The sequence below is a fragment of the Streptopelia decaocto genome, assembly GCF_964273445.1.
Source record: "Streptopelia decaocto genome assembly, chromosome: 1".
NCBI classification, from domain to species: Eukaryota; Metazoa; Chordata; class Aves; order Columbiformes; family Columbidae; genus Streptopelia; species Streptopelia decaocto.
This window is the reverse complement of record NC_138663.1, coordinates 89,114,214-89,139,895: the sequence shown is the minus strand read 5'-3', so window position 1 is coordinate 89,139,895 and position 25,682 is coordinate 89,114,214. Positions and strand designations below refer to the sequence as shown.

General features: G+C 36.9%; 1 protein-coding gene across 1 annotated transcript in view; it reads left to right on the top strand.

Moving 5' to 3' along the window:
* Positions 1 to 25,682, top strand: part of EPHA6 (EPH receptor A6) — a gene marked incomplete at its 5' end in the record, with an annotated part of 487,187 nt that overhangs the window by 20,194 nt on the left and 441,311 nt on the right. Inside the window, one exon of the mRNA XM_082057768.1 lies at positions 12,848 to 12,912. Coding sequence (XP_081913894.1) covers positions 12,848 to 12,912 — 65 coding nt within the window. The remainder of the gene's footprint in view (positions 1 to 12,847; positions 12,913 to 25,682) is intronic.

Here is a 25,682-nt window from a genome sequence, read left to right as displayed (position 1 = left end):
ACTACAGAAGTAAGGCAAACTATATTTCCCTTCTAAAGTAGATAACTTATCAAGCAAATGAGACTCCACTTAAATTGAAGGAGAAACACTGATCATTTTGCTTGAGAGCATTGACGCCTTTGAAAGTTATGACTGCTTGTGCATTGATACGCCTACAACTTATGGCTCTACAGATGACTTCCCTTAACTGCTGGCAGCTAAAATCATGACTAACCACATCACCTTTAACAAGCAGAAAAAATATAACTGTAGCCTTGATAGCCCTCCCCTATCCTTTGTATGCCACTTGCATTGTTAGGTCATTAGGGAGGTCAGGAAGCAGGCCCTTTTATTTGAGTATGAAATACTAACTTCATCCTGTCTATATGGCAGATCTGCAGTGGATGATAATAATAATAATAATAATGTCCTGTCACTTCTGGAGGCTCATTTATATGACTTGTGGATAAATTCTGGGTGGTAGTTCAGACTGCAACAGTGCAACAATGTAACAGAATGAACAGCTGTGCTTTTCCATCCTCTGTACCACTTCCTAGAGACATTGTCAGCATTATTGTTAGCTTGGGAAATGAGGGTAGTCAAGATCTGTCATTTATGGGCTATATGAACTCTGTGCTTTCTATACTGTAGCTTTTCTGACTGCAAAATGGGAATGACTGCCTTTCATTTTGTGATGTAAAAATATGGACTGAGTGTGGGTGTGATGGTTTAACCCATGCTAGCAATTCAAAACCAAGGTTGTCGCTTGCTCAGTTCCCTCCCTCCACCCCTAAATAGGGGACAGAATTAAAAGGGAAGGGAGAAACTTGTAGATTGAGATAAACACAGTTTAATAAAAGAATATTAATATCCTGCTACTAATACTACCACATATATACTGGAAAATAGAATATAAAATAAAAGATACACAATGCAGTTCCTCATGAACTCCGTCCACACTGAGCAGCCAGTCCCAGGAAGCAGCACCTGGTCCCAAAAAGCTGACCCCAGAGACAGAGAAGAGCGAAAAAGGTAGAAAGGCCGAGAGGCCTCTGCAAATGGCTGGATGGCAAAAGGCTGAACTGAAAGAACTCCCAAACAAAACTCCACCAAAACGGAGCAGAAACCAGAATGGGTCTCTGTCTCCTCTCTCCCTAGCCGGAAAATCCCGACTCTCCTTAAACATGAAGCACGATGCTAATGGCATGGAATGTTCTTACTGATCAGTCTGGATGTCAGTCAAGGTCTGCCCCATCTATGCCCCCCTTACTAGCTGCCTCACACCTGTGGGCAGAGCGGTCAAAACATTCTTGGCCCCCAGACAACAACTAAAAATAATTAACTCTGTCCCAGGGTGTTATATTTTGGTTCTCAAACTAAATTCAAACAACCACCATGCTAGCTATGAAAAAGAAAGGTTTGTAACTGCATGAAGAAAATTAACTCACTTTCAGTCAAACCAGCACAGTGGGTAAACCCTTACTTAGTTGCCTGGAGTTAAGAAGTTATGCTGAACTGCAGAACCAGCAGAAAAGAGAGAGAGTAGTACAGAGTCTTTGGCTTCAGTGGACAGGTCTGTGCCACCACAGAAGTGCATACCTTCACGTTTCATGCCTGAGACTTCACTGACTGTTGTTCCCACATCTGACTGGCCTGTATGTCAGAGTTTCAGCCTCCTAATTCTTGCTTTCAGCCTGTCTGAAAGCAGCACGCTCTGCAGCTCTGACTGCACCTCCGAGAACGTGCACCCTCAAAGGCCTTGCCAGGGAGCCTCAACTGGTCCCTTGCCTCAGTTCTTGAGCTAGAGATTCTCAAACAGCTCTTCATGGGGCTGTGCTCCAGTCAAGCACAAACTCTCTTTAGTTGCTTCAGCCTTTGTACCTCTCCTAACATCTGTCTATTCTGTTCCTTAGAGTCACTAAACAGCTAATTTTTCATTATGGTTATTAAGTAACTACTTGAGTAAGCAGTGGCCATCTGTCTTCCCAGCCCCTATTTGTCACTTTATCAGCTGTTCTCTTCAAAACTTCTTTCTTTAAAAGGACTGTTGTGGAAATGGTCTGTATTGATTCTGGTTCTCATTCTACTTGGAAAGAGACAGATGACCTGGTCGAAGGTGCCTCTGTACCAGCCTTCTCAGTTGTGTGTGAAGCAACGGCAACAAACCCTTGCAATACCATTTCACACTTTACTAATAGAGAGGCTGGGTCTTTGGATCGGTGCAGTACAGGAAGGAATGGGTGCGCAGGGTGGGTTTGACGATCCCCATGGACTCCTGTGGGAAGTTTCTGCCCCCCTGGAAGAGGAAATCCTGAGAAATGCAGAGTATAGGAGCAGTAAATATGGAACTATTAGCTAAGTAATTAGTCTGACGGCCAGATATGTATAGGTGTTATACTTTTCTAAAAGCTTTTGTATGTTTTTTTCACTTATGGGTGCTTTTCATGTAAGCTGTTCATTTTATCACCACTCAAAAAAAAAAAAAGGCATAAAAGCAAATCCTTGTAAGAATGCAGAAAATGAAAGGTTAACAGCAAAGTGGAGAATTTTAAGTCTAGCATCATGATTCCAAAACCAAGTGCAATCTAACAGGATTGACTTCAACACACAAGTCATTTGTACTTTACTAGTGCTAGGAAAGATAAATCCATTTGTCTGAATTTCACTTGTTTCTGATTTCCCTAATGAAGATGTACTCAGGTTAATAAACAGAACTGGCAAAACTGTCAGGTATTCATGTTCATTTAGAAAAATCTACCCAAAACTCTACTGTTGACATGAACATGATGCTGAATTGAGTATCTATTAGCTTTTTCAAGTCAGAATGAAAATTATTACATAGGGCAGCTGAGCTCCTATCATAATTTTGTGACTCCCATTTTTATCAGGGTTAGCTCGTGACTTCCATGTATCTCACATGTGAAACCACAAGCTTAGGAAAATAATACAGCTATGTGGCATAAACACACTCTGGTGTTATTTTCTCGACCTGTGAACAACATTAATTTATCTCACTTCATTTTAACAGGAATCCCTGCTGAAAAGGAACATTTTAGAAACGAAAGCTGAGTCACTGGTTGAGAACAGATTGTTCTGCTTTTTTCCCATCATTCTCTTTGAGGAGTCCACTAAAGTTGAGCAGTCTGCTTCTACCTATCCAGACTTATTCTTCAGTACTGTGTTTGCTGCCTGCCTGCAGGGCTGGCTTTGCGCCCTCAGCCCCTTCTGATGCATTACAAATGTAGGAATTAATCCCTTCTGGCTGATCTTTGGATTTGAGAACCTCCTCTTGTTTTACCTCCTCTTTGGAAGTGCAGTGTTCAACTAAATCACTTTGAAATCACTTTGGCGCTGCTCCTGGGGGAAGAAAAAAGTATTACAGACTAGGAGATGTAGGGTATTGCCTATTCACTCTCCATTCCACAGTTACCTGAGGAAAACTGGTGGTTTTTCTATTTCTGAAGTATTCCTATTTCTTTTAGATCTGATTATGCTTTCTCTTTACCTCAGTAATTTTTTCTCATGCTTGTGAGTAAGACTCACGTTGGAGAAGCAAGCACTTATTTTAGGCCCCAAAATACATAATGTTTACAGTTGTCTTAGGGCAAAAAACTTGCAAAGGGGCAGAATATGTAGTTAAGATCTAAATGTGTACAATTTGAGATTGTATCTATTATCCCAGAAAGATTTCAGTGCAGAAATTGTCATGTATTTCTGCACTGACAGATACATTTTCTATATGCTTGGTTCATTTGGTGCCACTGAATGTATCTGGATGATTCCTAAGGCTCCACTTTGTATTCATGAAATGAAACGTGGAACCTGCCTTACTGGGCAAGACCGTATCTTTTACTGACTGGTGTTATGTGCCAGTGACTGATAAATAATGTAACTTCTCCTCTTTCTTTGGAATATTTGTGTATATTCTAAACAGTTGTATGACAAGACAGCACTTTGATATTGAAAAAAGACAGTCAATGTGTTATCCTAGTAGAATATCCTTTTAAAGACTTTTGCCCTTCATAAGTTACTTTAGAGAGACATTTGCTATCAAAGTGATCATATCTGCATGTGCAGAGAAACCATTAAAGCATAGATGGTTGCATTGGCGTGGAGCTTGTGGTTTGTTTGGTTTGTTTTTAATGAGTATTTTAGCACTATTCTAAGTAATTTTAATGCTATTAAAAACAGGCTACAAAACAATGGCAAAAACTGAACATAAAATTTTACTATTATTTCTTTTGAGTGTAAGGATTCTCATTTCCTGAAAATAAGTCTGTCCATCTCAGTTTTGGGGTTTTTTTTAATCTTGCTGTGTCTTAAGCTCCAACTTTATAGATATTTTAATTTGTCCAGTATTTCAAACATTTCCTGATCCTAAAATTAAAAAATTGTAGGTATCAATCATACAATTAGAAGTAGACGTAAGACAGGATGCAGGTGTGTTCAATGGGCTGTGTACAGTTATAAAGTGTAAATGACAATAATTGCTTATCAGAGCATTTTGACAAGTGTTTAAAGTACTATGATGGCATATTTTACAATAAAGTGGCATTAGGAAGGAAGTAAAAATGCTCTTGTTAAAATAAGAAATGTTTGTGGTTGGATACTTTAAAGCCTAAACTTAATGTAAAGCTTGGCAGACTGCAGCCACAGACCCACCACTTTTTCAAAATCCACTGTCCTGCCTTCAGAAAGGTACATGTTAAAATACTAAAAACAAGCCACAGTAAATGTAATAGGTTACTAGCTGACTATATGTTCTAGTTATGGTCTTTTTATTGTTGAAATAACACCTAACTGTCGTCTGTAGTTCTCTGCATATGAAAGCCAAAGGCTTTCTACAGAAGAGCAGATTTTTATGGCAATCCATCAAAATTTACAGTGATGATTTCAACAATCATTTCTAGATAAAGAGAATTTAGACGTGAAGTAAACCATTTACAAAGTCTTAGAAGATGCTGGTAAAAGACAAATACCTTAATCCCGTGGTGCTGTAGAAGTAATAAAATTAGTTATGCCTGCTTGTAGAATTTTGAGTATCAAGTATCACTGGATTTAATTAAAATTTACATTTTTTTAATAGAGACTTTGGAGGTTCTGAAACACACATTAGATTATTTGTTTAGAATCAGAGTATTTTTTCATCCTACCGTGGCTATATGCCTTGTTATTTGGAAATAATTGTAAAACTGGATTTTTGTTCATGCAAATATAAGTTGAGTGGATGTTCATATAACTCCCCTTTCTACAGATATAATCACATATAATGTTCATGACTTGTTCTAAGTAATGTAAAGTAAATCAGGGCTTAATTTCACTTTTTCTATTTAACACTTAATCTGGTGAAGTTACTCTTGTAACTGAGGGCTCTGCAGTGGTTGACAATGCTGATAATAGTGCGGCATGGGAATAAAGGGATTCACGTTGATTTTTCAAGTGAGAATGGGAGAAGGGCAATGTGAAAAAGGATAATGTAAAACTGAAGCTTTTGGTAGGAAAATGTTAGCTTACATTCTATGATAGTGAAAGATGGAGCAGTAGGATTACAGCAGACTTCCACTCATCGGAGATTATGCGTGTTTGCACGTAAGGTATGGAAAGGATGTTGGCTCTAAAGTAGCAGGAGCACTATGAAAGTGTAGGAAAGCATAAAATGACATAACAAAGAGCATAAATTTTAATTTATTTTTAAAAATGATCTTGCTAAGAAATAAGTAAAAAGGTTCTCTAGGGAAAAAAAGGTTAAATAAAAAAAGTGGGTAGTGGCATTTTATGCGAAAGAAGCAGTTTGTTTTGATCTTGTTAGCTTGGGGTAACAGGATTTGAAATTATATTTGCCCACGTAGTAGGGAACAGTAAGACTGAAACAGATAACTGAATAAAGTTAGAAAATAGGGCAAGTTATTCCTTAAGCATCTATATGTAATATATGGAAAGAAAAACAGTGCTGTCGGGGAATTAGTTTTTGAAGATGCTCACTGGAGCATCTCATATAACTGAGAATAGAACACCACCAAGCTAGGCAGACAGTTATCCAACATTAAAAATATTGCACTCAATCTAATAATGTTGCAAACTTCATAGGACTGAGAAGGTGAATTTATCATGAATGACATGTTGGGTTTTGTACATGAAAAACTATTCTGACCAGTTCTCATTCATTCGAGGAGAATTCTAATCGTAAGTTTCTATGAGTGCGCAAATGTGAGATGAAAAAGGTGAAAGTGAAAATTCCTTTTAAAAATTCTTGATCAAAATCATTGATCAATAAAAAAAGGCCAGTTCTGGATAACAGCTCAACCTACATTAGAGTTAACATGAAAAAAAGAAACTAGAAATACAAACACTTGTAATAATTAATGGAAAAGAGAGGATACATGTGGAAATCAATACATGTTAGAAAATATGAAGTGTAGAAAATTGAAAATAGGAGCTAAGTGACTTAGGAAAAAGCTCAGGTCTCACAGTACTCAGGATAATGAGAGTTTCCCTATTGTATTATGAATAAAAATGTTTGTGTGAATGGTACTGAACTATTTTTAGAAAGGTGCAGAAAATAAGGTGTTCAGAATTGAGCAAATTAGAAATTAGTAATTTATTCACATAACATGAAGAATATGAAGTACTCCCCATCTGGCATAAATAGTTCTCTCCAGGAGTCCTGAAAGAATTGGCTGAGGAGATCTCTGGGCTACTGATGGTAAATTTAATGAGTTTGGGGACTCAGGGAATTCAAGAATATTGGAAGAGCATAGGTGTTAGTACTGGTTTGAACAGAAAAGCAAAGCACCATTAACCAGGTAACTAGATTTTTATAAAAATCACAGCATTGGAGAGGATTCGAGAAGTCATTTAGCTCCCCTGTTCTGCCCCAAGGCAACGTGAGCTGATGTAGAAACCAGGTCTGACAGAGTTTAAGGTGCTTTAAAAGCCTCCTATAGTGGAGATTCCCCAGCTTCCCAATTAGTCACAACTATCCCTCTTCTTTACAACTGTAGGAGTAGCAAGGATTTTCCTGAAGTCCAACATAAAACTCTTTTCACTTTAAATTAAGTTCCTCCTTCCTTTTTGGACATTAACGTAGTGAACAAATTACTCTCTTGTGCCTTAAACAGCCTTTACACCCTAGGAGATTGTTAGTGGCTGGTCCTTCTAATGTAACCCCCGAGGTAAACGACTCCAGTGCTCTCAGACCTTCCAGAGCCTTTCTAGGGACCTCATCATTCCTGCTGCTCACTTCTGGTGTCTTTGCAACTGATCCAGGCATCCTTTGAAGTAAGGCACTGAAAACTAGACACAGCACTGCCACTAAAGCCTTATAAATGCTGCAGAGAGGTGAAGGATTACTCTATATATTTTACTGGCTATAATCCTGTTTGTTTATCTCAGTCAAACAGCATTGTCAATACTTTGTTTACTCTATGATTTGCCATGACTCCTATATACTTTCCCAGCAGAATTGCTATCTAGACAGGTGCTCCTCATCCTTTATTACTGCAGCTCGTTAATCTTGCCTAAACCAGATAGCTGTTGCATGCAAAATAATGGAAATGCTGGAAAAGGATTCAATTGATACGTATATAATGAATGCCATTTCATTTGTTTTATGGAAAACAGGCCTGGTCAAAACCCCTAAGCATTTAAATAATTTTTTCCCAGTTGATTACACATTAATTGCCAAAGGTAACTTGTTGCAAATCTCACTCTTCTTCCTGTCTTCCCCAAGCAGACAAGCCATAGAACTAACACGTTTACATTTTGTAAATATGACAAAATATCACAAAGTGTTCTGACAGTAAAAAGCTTACCAATTTTTTTAGTAAATGGATTTTGAAAAAATGAGGTCTAAGGAACCTTAAAGTAGTTTTCAGTGACTGTTAAATCGCAGAATTTTAGATATTCCTTATATACCATTCAAAATTCTGACTGGTCAATGTTTTTCATTAGTAACATGGAAATAAATACAAAATGAGTAGCTGACAACAGAGTAGTGAGTAGATAAGGAGGATGTGCAGACAGGCAACAGCCTTTATAACTTAATAAAGGTCAGCCCCTCAAAAGTGAAAACTTGTTTTGATATAAACAAATGGGTCATTGTACAAAAATTGTGCAAAAATGCAACCCAAACTGAAGAATAATGATGGAAAGGAGTGATTCTATTAAGAACAGTGATCTTGATGGACTGATAACTGCCTATGAGAGCAATGCTGCAGCAGTTAATAGGCTAATGTGACCTTGGGTATATAAACAGGATATAAAAGTAGGCAGGGTTCTTTATCTTAATGTGTATTGTTAGAAGGAATGATTTCATTGTACTGCAGGTGGTACTATTTTTTTTTTATGAAAAAGAGCGTAAAACCTGGAAAAAAGTGCAGACACTTCAGAAGAGAGCCAAAACTCTCTTGGGGGCTGGAAGTGAGAGATTTGAGCAGCTGAGTGTGTTTGTCTTACAAATATGAACTGGGGGGGATGGGGTGAAGTGAGCTGGTCTGCAGTCCTGCCAAGTTGTCTTCTTCTGAGTTACAGCATTTTTTCTTGATTTTTTTTTTTTCCCCACACTGGTATTTTTCTGCAGCTCCCTGGGTTACTAGTGTTGTCTTAAGAAATTAATGTCTGTTGTTCCATTTTCCTTGCAAATTTTTGCCTTACCCTCTATAGAGGTAACAGTGAAATTAGTCCACAATGAGCAGTAGATCAAGCTGAGTGATCTGATGTCAGACTATGATTCCATGAAGTTGGCCAAAATCCTTTTTTCATTTAAAACTGCTAGGTCAGACTGTTAGAGATGTGTAAAGAAAGGAGAAAAGAAACTAATGAAATTAATATTTGGAAGGCTTTTTTCCTTGATTGTACAGACAAGATTGTAGAGTTCATTTTCAGAACAGTATTTTGGAATTAGAATTAAAATTCCACACTGTCAGTCCTTGGAGCTCTGCTCATCATAATTTTAAATAAAACAGTTCCCTCAGGACCGGGCAAAATTTCTGAAAAGATTAATTTCAATTGTAAAGCCTAATAATAGCAGTGTAAGATATGTCAAAAAAAAAAAAAAGGAATCTGAAGCTCAATATGGCATAATGAGTTATAATAATGTAATGTCTGTTCAAGTACGTACTGGGAAACAAAGCTAAACACTTTCAAATTCTAAGTAGGAACTGTGCAGTTAACTAAAACAATAGGTTTACAGCTGTATGTTTAAGTCTATGTATTATTGTTGGGCAAGTGACAGAATTCCAAGCTCAGTTATTTAAGGAAGGACAGGCAAGTGCTAAATCCAGGTTCTTTGTATCCAAGGAGATTTTTTAAAAGGTTCTTTGAGTTCCTTTTAAATTGTGACATGAGTTTGTTATGGCAGACCAACACTCTCATTGATCACTCTGCAAGTTTTATACTCTACATCACCTCAAAAACCTGACTGCTGTAAGTGGAGGTTGCATGTCAGAAATGTCCATAACATTTCCTAGCTGCAACCAATTTATTTATAGCTTTTTTGCATAACTACTGTAGTTCCAGACAAACACTTTTGGTTATGCTGGCAGCTAATGGCTTGTCCATAATGGCCACTTTGTGTGAAATCTCATTTGAGAGGAATGGGGCTTTTTATGATATATAAAGGAGGATAAATAAGTAAATGCAGGAACAAAGCTCACTAGATATAGCTTCATGGTTCCATTAACTTTTTAGGGAATTTTCTCATTTTAAACATCGTATGTGTAGTGTCCATCATCTCTTTTTAGTCTCTTTGCTTGTGAATTTCCCATTCTTTCAAAACTTTCACTATTCTCCAGTCAGAGGAGAAGCACTTATTGCTGTATGTAATTCAGATGTATATATGTGGACATTCCTCTTAGGCTGGATTTTTTGGCAGGGTGAATATTCCACCAAGGAGCTGCAAGTTGGAAGCTTCTTGGCAGTGCAAATTTGTCTGCCATCAGGTCTGTGCTGCTGGGGATAGACTGCTTCTTAATTACCTCATTTAAAGACAGCTTGGGTATCTCTGTCCCACACTGAAGTCTATCATGTAGATATCTCCAAATCACTGAAGTGTGTAAGGATTTTATTACTTTATCTGTGTCCTCATTTGTATAGCCAGCCCTGTTGATTTCACTGCTTTGCTGGGGTTTGTATTTCTGTGCCATAAACATAATGTTTACTAGATCTACCAGTATTTGCTCATTTTTGATTTATAATTATTTTATGTCTTAAAACACCAAGTACTGTTGGAAAGATAGTCTTTTAATTTTTATGATTTTCATTTCTGACTCTGAAGGGGATAGCATTCTAATTCTCATTAGTAGTTGTTTGATTGTTTGAATTCTCCAGTTTGAGGTTCTAACAGGTGGCTATAGGTGAGCATGTGTAAGCATACAAGATGCCTGATATGTAAAATGTGCCAAAAATTGCATTTTATTTAACAAAACTCAGTTGTTTGATGGGGATCATTTGGTAGGTGTATAGAAGAAATATTATTAGATTGTGGTTCAACTAAATTTAAACTTAATGTACTTTCAGTGATGGATTTACTCTAGTTTTTAATTTTTTTAATGTAGAGCTTTGAGCTTGCAAGTAGGATTTGATTAATTCAGGTAAGGAATTAATTCATTTAGGCTCCACTGAAGAAATGAATTAATTTTCCTTCCTGTATTTTGGGACTTGTTCCTTGGAAGTATTAGTTTTGAATACCTGGGTGATGTTTATTAAATCGTGGTCCTGCTACCACAAAAATTGTAAAACTGAAAATGATGCTCAAGCTCTGATGCTGTTGTTGAAAGAGTTCATTTCTGCCTGCAGATCCATAGGTTTGGCAGTAACACATAGTGATTTTCATTTGATTATTTATTTAACTCTGTATTAAAGAATTAAAATATCAGAATAGCACTTGATATGTAGCAATGTAAAGCCTCAGCTGAAAACCAAGTATCTTTACAAATAGTTCATATTTGCTGGGTGGAGAGAGGAGGGGAGGAGAGATGGAGAGAAGAAAACCAACTCCTAAAATGAACTGAAATATTCTCAGAAGCCAGCTGAGCATTTGGTCATCTCAATGAAGAGGACATATCTAAACACAATGGTTTAATTGTTTTGGAATTGACAGATCTCCAGTACATTAAAACTTGAAGGTTTACAGAGGAAACTGCTGCATCACAGGCCAAATGGGAAGATGCTTTTCTGACTCTTCAACAAGAATATGGTAGCATGATGCAAATAGAAAATACTATGACAGCTGTAAATCACAGTTTTGTAAGTAATCGGAAGACAGCAGTAGTCTCAGGGGGACCGGTGATTCCAGATTTTTGGAAGTAAAACAGGGCTTGTAAATAAATGTTTAATTTATCCTCAAGTTATTCACAAGGCTTCATTTTTAAAATGTCATTAGTTTCTTCAAATAAATAATTAAACTTTTATTTGGTTAGTGCTGAGCTTGTTACCTTACTGTAAATTTGCTGATCAGACTATTTTGGTTTCAGGTTAAAAGTCAACACTCATTCAAATATAGAGGTACTCTAATTGTCACTAATGTAGGAGATGAAGGAAGATGCTAGGTCAAGTTTCCTCTAATCAGCTGGCGAGTTCACACAGTTTCTATGCCAATGTGTCTTTTCCTTAAGGCAAAATACCATGACCTAGCTGTTGCTGCTGCTGCTGTATTGCTTTATAGAAACACATTATATATAGCTGTACATTGATTGTTTGGACAGATAAGAGGTAGAAGGTAGTGTGCAAAAGCATAAAACCCCCAAGTGTATGGATAGTGGTGTCATGTTCCAAACCAATAGCTTTGTTTTTTCTCCATCATTTAACCATCCAAAGAAAAAAATGGAATTTGTGGGCTGTAAGGAGGAACTGAGCATTCAGAACACACTAGCTTGGTAATTAAAATACCTACCCTATACAATGCCTAATTTTATGTTTAAATTCTAATTTAGATTTCTTAAATGAGAGGGCCAGATGAAAAAATCCATTAGAGGGCAGTAGTACATGTATGTACAATGTCTCATGTAATAAATATTTAGTTTACAGTCAGTTTCCTTATTACTATGAGCTACGTTATGTGTAATTTTTGCATTATTAGTGGAAGGAAGAGAAAAATTACACTAATGTAACGTAACATATTAAAATAATGCAGAAACACTCTGTATTATAATATACAAGTACAATAATGCACATCCTGTCGTATATTAGAAAGACAAAATGAATATGGCAGAAATGATGGGAAATATATGTAGCAACTTTCAGCACTATGATATTCCAGATAAAGTATCAACTCTGAAGTTATGCGTTATACAATTTTGCATTGTACAACTTTATTTGTGGGAAGTTTATGTGCTTGTTTGTTTGTGTTTTTTTGTTTGGTTGGTTTTTTTTTTAGTTGGTTGGTTGGTTGGTTTGGTATGGTTAGCTTTCTTTTATTTTCCCTTCCTTTCTCCCTCCCCCTTTCCTCCCCCCCTATTCATTTGAAGCTCTGTTTTTCTTTATTTTATTAGCTGTAATGCTTAAGTCCATGAGCAGACTTTCTAGATTTCCAGGCAAGGGATTGCAGACTTGTGCGTGCTTGTTCAGTTACCTTTTAATGATTAAGCATTGGTAGCATATTGTGATTTGACAATGACTTCTGCAAAAGATTTATTTTTTTATGAGTGGTATCTTCCGAGGCATTTGGTAAAGATATGTAAGCTATGAAAGCCTAAATGTTTAGATTCTGTTTTGATTCATACTCTTAACATTTTAATTGCTTTAATAGCTTTAAGCGGATGTACCTGGTTAACATGGCTAGTTCAGTTCTTACCAGCTTTACGCTCTACTATCTTGTATATGTCTAATCCAAGCAATTCCGCAAACATACCATTTCTTTTTCCATTTTCAGTTGTGTTACTTGATACTACAGCTGCCATCGGAGAACTAGGATGGAAAACATTTCCTTTAAATGGGGTAAGTCACCATTTTGGTTTTATTGTCTTGATTTTGGCATTCTGACACTCTGGAAGTGGATGGCTATTATACCTCAGTGGATATTCTTGCAATATAGACTTGTAAGAAAGATTTTAGTTGATCTCAGGACTGGAGCAGCCTGTGTTGTGAATAGGAATAACGGATGCAAAAATAACATGAGTGCGCATTGTTATATCCTTCTCTTGCTGCACTGACTATTCTAGCCTAAACTTCACTATTCTAGATTTATGTCTTACACAGGTTCACTGATCTTTTAGTATAGATTGACAGGAGGCACTTGACATTGTGTACGGGGCTCCAGAGTGTTACAGGTGTCTGGTGTACTGGGAGATTTTGTGGTCAGACAATATTTTTACTCTTAGAAGTTCAACCATCAGTGCTTTGCCACTGGCCACACTTCCAAAACCTGCCTTTACTATCCACCCAGCTAATGCATGTAACAAAGAGGCACTTGTAGTTTAACTTTTAAATTCAGGTACAGTATACTGGACCGTTTAACAGCTATTGTATCAGCTTCTAGTTCTATTGTCATTGTACATACAGCTCTTCTTTGTTTATCGCTTGTTTATATATTAGCTGGCATTATCTCTTAATTACTTGCTTCTCTGAAATGAGCTTAGAAAACAGTTTTGGTTTTAGTTATTTTATTTCTTGTGATCTGTACCAGAAGGAAGTAGAAATTGTATATCCTCAGCACCTTAATAATGTTCTTATAAAGTGCCTTTGGTGTCTCTGCCCTCAGAGATTTCAAGCAATGTGACATTTCTTAATCTTAGGCTATTTTCAACTTTACGAGTTACTCTTTTTTAGGGTTTTCCAGTTCTTTATATTCCTAGAAATAGTTTCAGTCTGTTAGAGATACTTCTGTGTTTTACATTTTGTATGCAGTTTCATGCAATTTGAGTTATAATTCTGAAAGTTTTATTTCCTTCAAAACTCCTAGACAAAGCAAATACTCTTATATACCATGATGAGAAAATACAGCAAGGAATTTTGTGCTCTAGCCTTGTGATGAGCTCCATTTAATTGAGCAAGGAGGCTGGCATGTGAGAGCACACAAGATATAATTTCAGTTATTCTGTAAATTCTTAAAAACTTCAGATATTTGAATAATGATAGCTTCAATATACAATCACAAGAAGACCCACACTCAGAGTTTATTTAAAACATATCTATAACAAATCTATTTTGGTTGTTCATACATACCCTTAACATTAGTTTTGCAGCATATTGAGGTTTTCAGGTGTCTTAGGACACAGCAAAGAATTGGCAGCACTTACTAGAATGCAAGGAGTGTACGTTTGAGTCAGTACTTGGGATTTAATTGTTAGAGAATTTCCCAAATAAGTAATTTTTTTTTTTTTTTTTTTTTTTTTTTTAAGTAACCAGCGTAAATATGTGGGAGAAGAGCAGTTCATAATATCAGGAAGATGTATGGAGTAAGGCTTCCTGGGACACGAAATTAGACGGAAGACGCTAGAGTGAAAATTGTAAGGGGAGAGGAACTGGATAAATGAAGTATGGAGAGGTAGTTAAGAGAAGTGTGCATGTATTCTTAACTAAGGAGGAAAATATGTCTGAACTGTCGATGAATTAATCTGAGCTGTAAACTGGAAAAAGGTTCATGTGCACTACAGCAAAGAAGTTTTTGAAAAAACTTTTGTGGAAGTTGTACAGGGAGAATATATGATTTGGAGAAGCATGATCCATTTAAGAAAGAGACTCTAAGACAGTGGTCATATACAGCAGCACATGACTGGACATGTTGACAAACAAGATTCTCCATTTCTCAGGGTGAAAGGAAGGAAAATTACTTAAGTCACCATTCCAGTAAAGGTTGCTATGAGCAGTAGGACCTAGAGGCAATGCTGCACCCCTGAAACACTGGAGAAAGAAGGAACAAAGAAAAAACTCCAAAATAAGTAGTGGAGATGAATGACTTACATGAAATGAGAGTTACTTCTCCCACTGAGAGTTATGCAGAACTGCTGATTAAACTTGGTGTTTGCTGATTTTTCAGAGTTAGTCTCATTCTAACAAAATTCATTAAAATATACCCAATGTATATTTTACTTCAGATATTTGATCATGTTAAAGAATTGCACAAAGGTATTAAAGTATGAAAGATACATTACTTCGGCTTATAGAATATTAAAGATACTAAAGTTAAGAACTAAACTGGAAAGTATTTCTAAACTGTTTCTACTATATTTATATTATTCTGGGATCCTGTAACTTATGCAAAGGTAAGAAGAAAATTGAGCTTAAAAGTGCTCATGTAATTAAAAGAATATGACATTTGTATGATTCTTCATGTCACTTTTGTATGCAGCCTCTGAAACAAAAGGCCAGTGTTCAAATATGTTGTTTATGTCCACAGTGCTATCTAATCTGAGTTACTTCTCTGTCCTAATATAATTCATAATGTCCTAATTATTGGTGCGATTGAGATTATAACTGCAGAAATAAGAAACTGTTTTGCCCTATGATGGGCACATGAGCACTTTCTCTTTTCCTGGAGGAGAGTGACAGGTTTTGGTTTGTTTGTGCTTTTGATAGAGACTTCTGTTCAGATACTGCATGCATCTTACGTGTTACTTTAATCAAACTTGTTTTTTCTTTCTTTCCAAAATAACTGTATGTGCAGTGTTTATGTGTGTAAGAAAAATGTCATTGACATATAGTTACTGCTCTGAGGAACATTTTTGAGGTTAGGAGAAGATTTTAGGTTTTCTTGAGACTGTGGCATTAACAGAAGTCATTAATTTACTGGCATACTCAGTCACAAAGAATGTTTCCAGTAAATTAAATAGCAGCTGAATTATTAATGCTTGGGATTTGGGTAATATTGAGTATGCCTCAGAGATTTTAAACTAAAACCTAGGGTGAAGTGGGATAAAAAATTAGGAGGTATTCTTTTAGAATTTGCAGAACCTTAACCTTCACCTCCCAGTCTTTTTATTTATAGTAGATTCATAACGTAATGTTTGCAAGCTTTCAGCAGTTTTGATGACCTTTAGAGGTACCTACCCAAGCAAAGAAAGATACAACACAGTAGCTTTGTATGTGGCATTTGTATGCAATCCCATCATTTAGCTGCAAAGATGAGTCATGCACAACTGTGTTATCCGTTCCTTGGTAATATAATATGTTATTTTATTTTTCCATTTTCTTCCCAGTTATTTGTACAACCTTCCTGAAGCATGAGAATACAATTTTTTTTTCTTACAAATGTGTTTTCTTTATTTGCTTGTCAAATTATTTCCTTGTATTTTGAACAGGTAATAAATTAAGTGCTTGGAGCTACAAAAATACAGTGTAAAACATTAATATCTTTGGGCTCGATAGAATCAGCTTTTGTTGATTGGGTTCCAATTTAGCTTCTCAGTGATGGGCTGTCTAAAATTTCTTCTTTGATAATGGACACATCTGATACTTCCTCTGTTCCTTGGGCTATAGTTCAAAATGACTGATTGATTTATGAAAAAGCATGTGCTGTGGAATGAAGGTAGAACTTTACTCAACAAACTGTCACTCCATAACCTTGAAAATACAGAACAAGGTTTTTTTTTTTTTTTGGTACAAAAATGAGAAGGGAACGCCCTCAGGCTTCAAAAGAGGCTGTGAATGTGAGCTGGTGAGCAAGTGAGTGTGTTAACAATTATCCAGGGTTCCAGCTAAAGTCAATTTGCTGATCTTGGGGACAGGGTTATTTTTCTCGGGTTTTCTTACTACAGCCTCTGGTGGTGTGACTGTTAGAAGGGCAGCTTTTTTTCTAGGGAATTAAGCACTGTTTAAATGGCTAATAAATTTTTGAAAATTAGGGAGGAAAGAAAAAAAACTAAAAGCCTAACTGAAACATAGTGATCCACAACCTTCACATCTCCATTAGCAGTAATATCAATACAATTATGTGCCTTGTTGTCCAGTTGTTGGGTTTTTTTCTTCTAACTTCAACGTAACCATGTTTTGTAGGTCGTTTGTTTGTGTTTTTGTTTGTTTGTGAGCAAAGTTTGCTCATGAGCTATGGTTTGGAGACTACTGTGATAAGGGCCTGTCTGTTCCTGATAAACTTCTACCGTAAGTACTCCTACTTAACCCTAACAATACCTTATTTTGCGTGAGCTGAATCAACTTTGCAACACTTAATTTGGAGTACTGTTCTTATTTGGAGAAGAAAATAAATAATGAAAAAAATATTCTGTTTCTAATGTTAGTCTAAATTTTAACTTGTGTTTAGCCACTTCATAAACTCCAGAAATCTTTAAAAATTGCCATCATAGAAGGGGAAGGTGACTCATAACGGAAGGCTCTAAGAAATCATTTACACGTGGAAGTGGCTTATACAAGCTACCTTGACTTGTCTTGGTAGGCAAAATATATAGCATCAGCAGTAAAAAGCCTACTAGAAGTCATCTAAATTACTTGATAGCTGTGTGAGTGATGAAACTATTTTAAACGGGTTCCAGCACCTATTTGAACAGCTGCCTTGTTAATTGGTATTTTTCTTGTTGGTTTATCCACAGAAGTAATTATGTTTTAAATATCTTCTGTCTTTGGGGGATCTTTTAAGATTTTTAAAACTCACTAGTATATGGTTGTATGTTTCTTTTCTGCTATGAATTTGTTGAGACTGAACTTGTCACGGCACTGATTTTTTTATCCTTTCTGTTAAAATACTTGTTTTACAGCACGCACATCAGTCAACAATTCACTTTTTAGCTCCTTCTTACCTAATTAGAAGACATTTCTATAGTTTACGGTAACAGATTTTTAAATGGCTTAGTAGTGTTTGTCACCAGTAGTCACCTACTAATCCTTTTTATGTTTCAGTCAGAGATGATACTGAGGTTTTCCAGGGTCAACCTGTAAACATTTCTTTCAGTGTAGCTGCATCCATCTACACATTCATTTTTAAGTGATATCTCTGGAGGTGGTTTAACCAATATGTCTTGGAACATTCTTATACCGTACTTAATTTTTTTAGCTATTAATTTTCTTAAGTGGATTGATTATTTTTTAGAATTCTTCTGGTTTTCTTTGGAGTCACTAAAAACCAAAACACTTAGAGAGGGAGAAGCTTAGGCCCATTCCTTTATTAAACTACCAATAAACAAAGCAATTAGCAAAAAAAAATCGGCACTCTCCAATACAAAGTCATTGGATGCATAGAGAGTAGAAAATAGCATAAGAAGCTAGCTAAGAAAGTTGACTTAAAGAGAAGAACAAAGAAAGAAAGGCAGTACAATCTCACTGTCTGATATGATAATGCAAGTATCAGGTTCACCTTTAGGCACAACACACACACAGTATAGTAAGGAATATGAGGTGGGGAAATGATAAATAAGAGAACAGAGCAAGTAATGTGAAATTTGTAAAAGATGGCAAGATAAGCAAGTAAAACATAAGCAAGTATCTGAGATAGAAGATTAAGGTGTGCATAGAGAAACCACAAACAGAAGATTAGGTTAGTGCATTAAACCTGCTCAGATAGCAGTATGGCATCATAAGAAAAAGATCAAGAGTTTATGGTGATACTTGGTGTCCACAATTTAGTTCTGTATTTCATATTATCTTGTTATCTACAAGCAGAGAGCTACATTTTACAAAAGACAAAAATAAATAGTACAGATTATAGCATGAAAGAAATGTAAATCCTCTGAACTCTAGTTCCCAGTCATTTGGATTTGTCTATGAAATAGAAACCAGATAAGTTATGTGTATTTCTAAACATATAAATTCACATATCCACATCGCCACGTCAGTATTAATTTTATGGATGACTGTGATTTGAACATTCCGTGTAGCAGTGTGAATTACGATATTACCAGTACTCCTAATCTTCACCTCTAGTACTGTAACTATTAGAATTCAATACATAAATTATTTATGACCAGAAGGAACAATTCATCAGGTGGCTCTCATATCGGAGACTGTCAGATTTCAAGCCTTGCTATTGCATTTACTCAGTAATAAGTGTTTCACTGAAGTATATGTTTTTAAAAGACATGAGAAACCATGCTTTCCCTTGGTAATTTGGTGCCTTAATTAGTTACATCACTGTTTAGAAAAGAGTTCCTACTGTGAGATTGTTCTTTCTCAGCCTCATACTGAAACAAAGTTGATGAAGTCCTTTGTTGGTTCTCCTCCTGTGTCTCTGAAGTTTGAATCATTGTGCACCTCTTATTTTTTGAAAATATGGGTACAAGTATGTAGTATTTACAGTAAATTTCAGTATTATTTACAGTTACAAATCATCGTGCCACTTTTCTTTACTCTTTTCCTGTTTAACCATCAAAGAGATCTCACTAGACTTTCTCACTACAGTAATAATATTGGGAGCTCGTGTTTGATTCTCACTGTGACTCATAATTGTCTTCTAGAACTGCAGTTTTATACCATATTGTCACGGAGGCACTCCGAGGTTAATTAAAGGGACAACAGAGTCCAAAACAACTTTTATTAAACCGGTGAGAAACAGGGTTTTAGCACTCCAAAAGTGACTTAAATAAAGGTTCGGGTATCAGTTGAGGAAAATTATTAAGGGGCAGCAACTAATACAACAGGCGGTCCACAGTGTGCATGCACATGGCTTCACTCAAAACAATGCTGGAGCCGTCCCTGAGTCCCGGAGAAGTACACACTTGCCTAAACACGGTGCGGGATTATTTTTAAAGAGATACACGTAGTCGTAGTGAGTACGGGAAGTGTACACTCGCAATTCCGCGAGGGTAAATTTATAATACACTCGCAATCCTGCGAGGGTTAATTTACTTACACGTGCATATATGCACGGAATATTGCACGTGCTTATGTGGAAGCACGGGAGGAAAATACACTCGCGATTGTGCGAGGGGCTCTCGGCGGCCGCTCGTGATTGTGCGAGGAAATAATTTATACACGTGCTCGTATTGGGCACGTAAAGTTACGCATGCAAATGTGCACGGAAAGTACACGTGCTTGTATTAAGCATGGAAAGTTACGCGTGCACATGTGCACGGAAAGTTACACGTGCAAATGTGCACGGAAGGAAAATACACTCGCAATTGTGCGAGGAAATAATTTAAAGTACACGTGCAAATGTGCACGAAAAGTATAAATATACTCGCAATCCTGCGAGAAGTTTTACTCACACCCGTGGCGGCAAGGCAAGCGCAGTCTCCATCCCGGGGAGGGGGGCTCTCAGTGGCAGCATCTCGCTCGTGCTCCGAGAGACCCACGACAATGGGCAGAGTCTCGACGAGAGTCCCGTTTTTATAATGCCTGATCAGATCTGACTGTAGGCACTCTAGAAGCTTCTCTGCACCCCCACACTGGCTGTGGGTGCCCCTGAAGCCTCCAAACATCCCCCACACTGGCCGCAGGCGCCCAGCGGCTCAGTGGCGCCTTGGCACTCCCTTCTCCTAATGGCCCTGGCCAGGGTGCTCTGGGGCCAAACAAAAGAAGCTGTTAGCCTCAAGTAGCAGAGAGAGAGGGAGATGTGCCTACTCCTTCCATACTGAAGGAGGGAGGGGGAGAGAGGGGGGTTTGCATTCTGCCACACACATAGTAATCTATTTGTTAGGCAAAAGTGGTATTCCCTCTCCTACATATGTAATATGCATCATCCTCCAATAAGTGTTCCTGAAAAAAAATTATATCATCCTGTGTGACTTTTGTGTTCTAAATATTACCGAAAAACTTATATTTGAAAAGTCTGATTATAAAAAACTTTCAGTGTTTCCTTTTGATAGCTAGTACATGATATTTATTCTATAATACGGCTGATTGATAGTAGTTCCTAGACTCTGTAATCTCTGCTTGAACATTGTAAACTACTTTTATTCATGCATCACGTGATACCCGGTCTAATGGCTGAAAAGGGTCACAGCATGTTAGGTTCACTAAACCATCTTTAGAAACACAGCTTAAGGTCAGACGTTGTGAGGTGAATAAGATACTATAGGGCATTTAAAACGAGAGTTAAGAAATCTAATTGTATTTATCAGTTCCTAGTCTGCTCTGTGCTTGGAGAACTTTGACTCTGTGAGCAAGGCATCATAGTTCAAAGGCATCCTCTGCTGCTTTATGGCATATTGTAGTGAGTTTGCCCCAGCCAGCAGTTAAGCCTCCACCCAGTTTCTTGTTTCCCACCCAACAGGATGGGGGAGAGGATCAGAAGGGCAAAAACTTGTGGGTCAAGACAAAGGTCTCCTACCAGAAGACTGATACCCAGCCAGTCTCGACGCAATAGCTACTTTGAAAAAACTACCTCATTATACCCCCAGCAAGACATTATATGGGCTGGAATATATTCCTTTCGTCAGTTTGTGTCAGCTGTCACCACCTCTTGCCCACCCTTAGCCTACCCCTTGGGAAGGCAAAGCAAAGCAGCCTTGACACTGTGCAAGCACTTTTCAGCAGCAGCTAGAACACCGCTGTGTTATCAGCATTGTTGTGGTCACCAGTCTGAAACACAGCACCATACAGACAACTATGAAGGAAATTAACTCTGTCCCAGCCAAAGCCAGAAAACATGTTTAAAATTAAAGTTGTGTGAAAGCCAACAGGAAAAAATGTCAATACCAGTAAAAGACTTGTATCTGCAGGTGTTTCACTTTTATTCCAAGGAAATAGCTCTGAATGGTCTGTGGAACAGAAAATTGCATCCATGTGGATAGGTGTTGCAGAAGTAGTAAGCAAAGTTCTCACTAAGAACTGAGGAAAAAATGCATCCAAAAGTCTTAAATTCTTCCCTCTATTACTGCAGTTCAACTGCAATAAAGATACGTAGTTGCATTTATGAAAGCTCACCAGCAGGATTTTAGAGGAGTCACAGAGGCTGTAGTTTTAATAACGAATTTAATAGAAGGTAGGGATTTAGCTGTCAGAGCATTTAACAGGGTGGAAGGAAAAAGAAAGAAGCTAATTAGATTTTCACACAACATGGGAAATTTACAGAGATGGCATTAAGAAAAATATTTGAAGTCACGTATTTGAGCTGTAATTTGGACATAATCAGACACCGTGCTCTGCAATGCCATATGTAGAATCCTTTTTGATGGTCAAGACATGTTGCATGAGGAAGAAGGTAAATTGAGGGATATTTTTTGAGGTTAAATTGCATCTTCAGGGATTAAACATTTAGGCATATTCAAGATCTAGTTAATTGTCTAGGAGAGCTTTTCTAGAGGAATTTCTGTTGCTCCTATGAGATGACTTGCCTTGGGGAGTCAAGTTTCCATGTTTCTTGTAGGAGCATCTCTTAGAACATAAAAGGTTTTCTTGGAAATTGTATGTCTGCATATGTAACCTGAAAACCCTGGCTACAGAATTAGTTGTGACTGTGCTGGCAAATTGAGTATCTGTTGTAGAGTTAACAACAGAGCATGTTCCATCTGAAATGGTTAAATTCACACGATGTGCCAGGCACTGTGAAGAAGAGATACTATTTGTCATCCTTTTTTTTTCCTGTACATACATTTAGGCAATATCCTGATTATTTTTCATTTGATTTTGTGTGAAATGCCTAATGACAGATTCCACAGAGGACAGCTATTGGCAAAGTAGACCGTTGTGTTCTTATTTGGATATTGCAAACACATTTGGGCCCATTTGTCCTTGCCACTGTGCAGTCACAGAGCTAAAGAATTCATAGCCTAAGCAATGAGACACAATTTACTGTAAATTAAACAAACAAACAAAGAAAACAAAAACACCTAAATGTTTGTAGAAAAGCAGATATAATGGAGGATCATAAACATATTTGAGTGGTGCAGTACAGAACAGCTGTATACTTAAATATTAATCTGTAACAGTAAAGCAGTAGAGGTAGTCTCTTAACTACTCAAGCAAAAGCAATCTCTTATATTTTTAACGTATTATGTAGTAAGTCTGAACTTCATGATAGTAATGTTGCATGTAATTTTGGCACTATTTTTCCATTCCTGTTAAATGTAGATGGTGTTGTATACAAATATACTTGTAATAAAGGTAAAATCTCTTGTATATAGCTGGAACTATGGGCCATCTGCAAAGCAGAAGCATTTTTCTTACTAGTTTTCTAGTAGGATAACCTCTTACTGGGATATCAAGCTAGGAGCTTGTAATCTCTATTTCATCCTCCATGACTATTCAAATATCTAACATAAAACATACCAAGGGGGGGCGGGGGGATCCATGTTGAAGCCACACAGGTGAAATTCAAGTGTATTGACTTAATAATGAAACAGTACAACCCTTGATGAGTTTGGCTCTTGCCCAAGATCAAACTTCCTTGATTCTCTTCTCACACCAAATACTCTTCGCTTTCTTGCTTGACTGTGTCATGATCATTACAAACTCTGTTGGTTTTGTGTGTGTGTGGTTGTTGGGTTTTTTTTAAAGTACTTTGAGTAGCATCAGGAGCATAATAAATAAAAAGGAAACAAAGCAGACAGTCTTGTAATTCTTGATGCAGAGAAGTGCTATTTAAAATACCAACCTTATTTTCCGTAAAAAAGTTTGTTTATACTTTGGTTAGAACCAGTTCATGCACTTAATACCCAGAAACTGCCAAATAGCAAATGTAGAACTATTTACTTCATTTTCTTAAGATACTGATTTTTAATGTATCGTGTTTAACGCATGTCCTTTAGTTATAATGCACAGAGAAAATTGATTATTTGTCGGTGTATGTTATATATATTATATAGCAAAAGAGGGCACAGTAGTGGCAGTAGCAGTAATTATATTTTCTGTAATGTTTCTCATTGTAGCTATGAGAAACACCGTAAGTAGTGGAGCACGGTAAACATTTACATTTTCAGTTGTGTAGCTCCGCAAAACGTATGCTAAATCCAGCTTTGTATTTTCAAAAATACATTGGTTGGAAGTTAAAATAAATCACAGTACCATACATGGGTTGCACATGTTTATACTCAGTGCATGAAAAGTAGCTTTTAACTCTTTGTAAGTTTCATATTAATGTCTTGCATTCAGAAGTGTAATGGTTCATTTAAATTGTCTGAGATATATTTTCAGCAGCATTGAATTGCAAAATCTTTATGGTTTCTGACAACAGGTAAATACTGTGAAATTAAAAAACTCAGTTGTATCCATTCTCAGTTAAATATAATATTGTTCTGATGTAATTCAGCATTCACTGTACACACACGGAGCTATAAAGAACATCAAATTGAATGTTAGTTTCATTACAAAATCACGGAAAAGAAAGGATAACAGGAAAGTGAAAGAAAAGCAATATTTATGGAAATACCAGGTGCATACTAAACACTATTGTATTTTTACTAAAAACCGTTGTATTTTTAGAGACTAAGAACCACTATACTGAACTCATGGGAAATACCCCATGGAATTCCTGTTTGCTTAGGGAGTGGTCTCATAAATGCTTAAGTAGTTGATAAATATCTAGGCATTCTGAAAGGAAATCTCTCTGGATTTTTAAAAAGCCACGGAAGATTTTTTTTCGCTGAGAAAAAGTTAAAAGTGGCAGCAGCAAAATATGGTTCTCTGTCTCAGGACCAGTTACTTCTCTTTACTCAGATGCTGCTCAGTTTTCCTAATTGAGGAAAACTAGGCAAACTGCTGCTTTCTCTTTATTATTTTTAGTAACAGGAATAATTTAATTTCCAAAAATGGATCTTCTGTGTAAAATAAAAACAAAAGAATTAATGTAGTATTAATGGTAGCCTGACCTTCTATTGGAAGCCTTTACTTAGAAGTAGCAGGAAGGTTTTAAAAAATATATTTCTTTCACAGATGTTTACATATATGGAATGAATTTACAGAAAAGTAACCAAGTTATCAAGAAATCTGCAAGCTTGAAGCATTCTCTCAGCCCCTTTTAAATACTTCAGCACACACATAGTCCCCTTTCCATATTGCAGTAAATTATGGTGTGAACTGTGGGGTTGTCATATGCAGGGAGAGGATTTGGACTCGATGATCCTTGTGGGTCCCTTCAACTCCGGACATCCTATGATTCTCCTATGATTCTAAGGTTTATGTTCTGATGGTGCTTTAACTTATGAGACGTAATGTGGGTACCAACAGTTGTAAGGATGGAAAGATTGTACACAAATAGTTGTTCTGCTCTGCTAGAATCCTCACCAAGTGTGTTTTGGTACAGCAATTAGAAACAGTATGGGGCACAATTAAATACCACTCGATTTCCCAGAATTTTTTCCCTTGTAGAGATTTTCCATTTCTGTTTGAAAAAGTGTGGGACATAAAGGACTGTCACTACCATTTTGACATTATATGCAATCTTAGTTGCAGTCCTCAAGGGCCTGTTGCATTTGGTTTTCTTCCTTGTACCATTTTCTCTTTGCTTTTCCTTGCTCTGTTTCTTTTCCTTTGTCTGTATTTTATCTTCTGTCAAAAGGTCCCTGTTTTACCAGCTTCTGCAGTAACATGTCCTTCCTTGTCCATGGATTCCTGCTAAAAACTTGACAACATGTATACGCTGGGATTCTATTGCTAGCTACAAGATGGCCAAGAAGCAGTAGTTAGTGGAGTAGTGTTGGATTGTGCACACTCCTTGCCTGTTTTCCTCCTCCTAGCTGCTTGGAAGTGATGCCACTTGCTGTCTCCAAGACAAGTCTTCCATGAACGCAGGGCTGAGATGAGATCCTGACCCTCTTATAAACATTGGAGTAGTAAAACTAGGCCTGAGACTACTGAAAAAATTACTCCAGCTGGACTGAAACATAGTGTTGAGGAAATTCTTCTCTGCTTTGCTCTCTCTTCCAGTAGATGTCCGTCTTTCA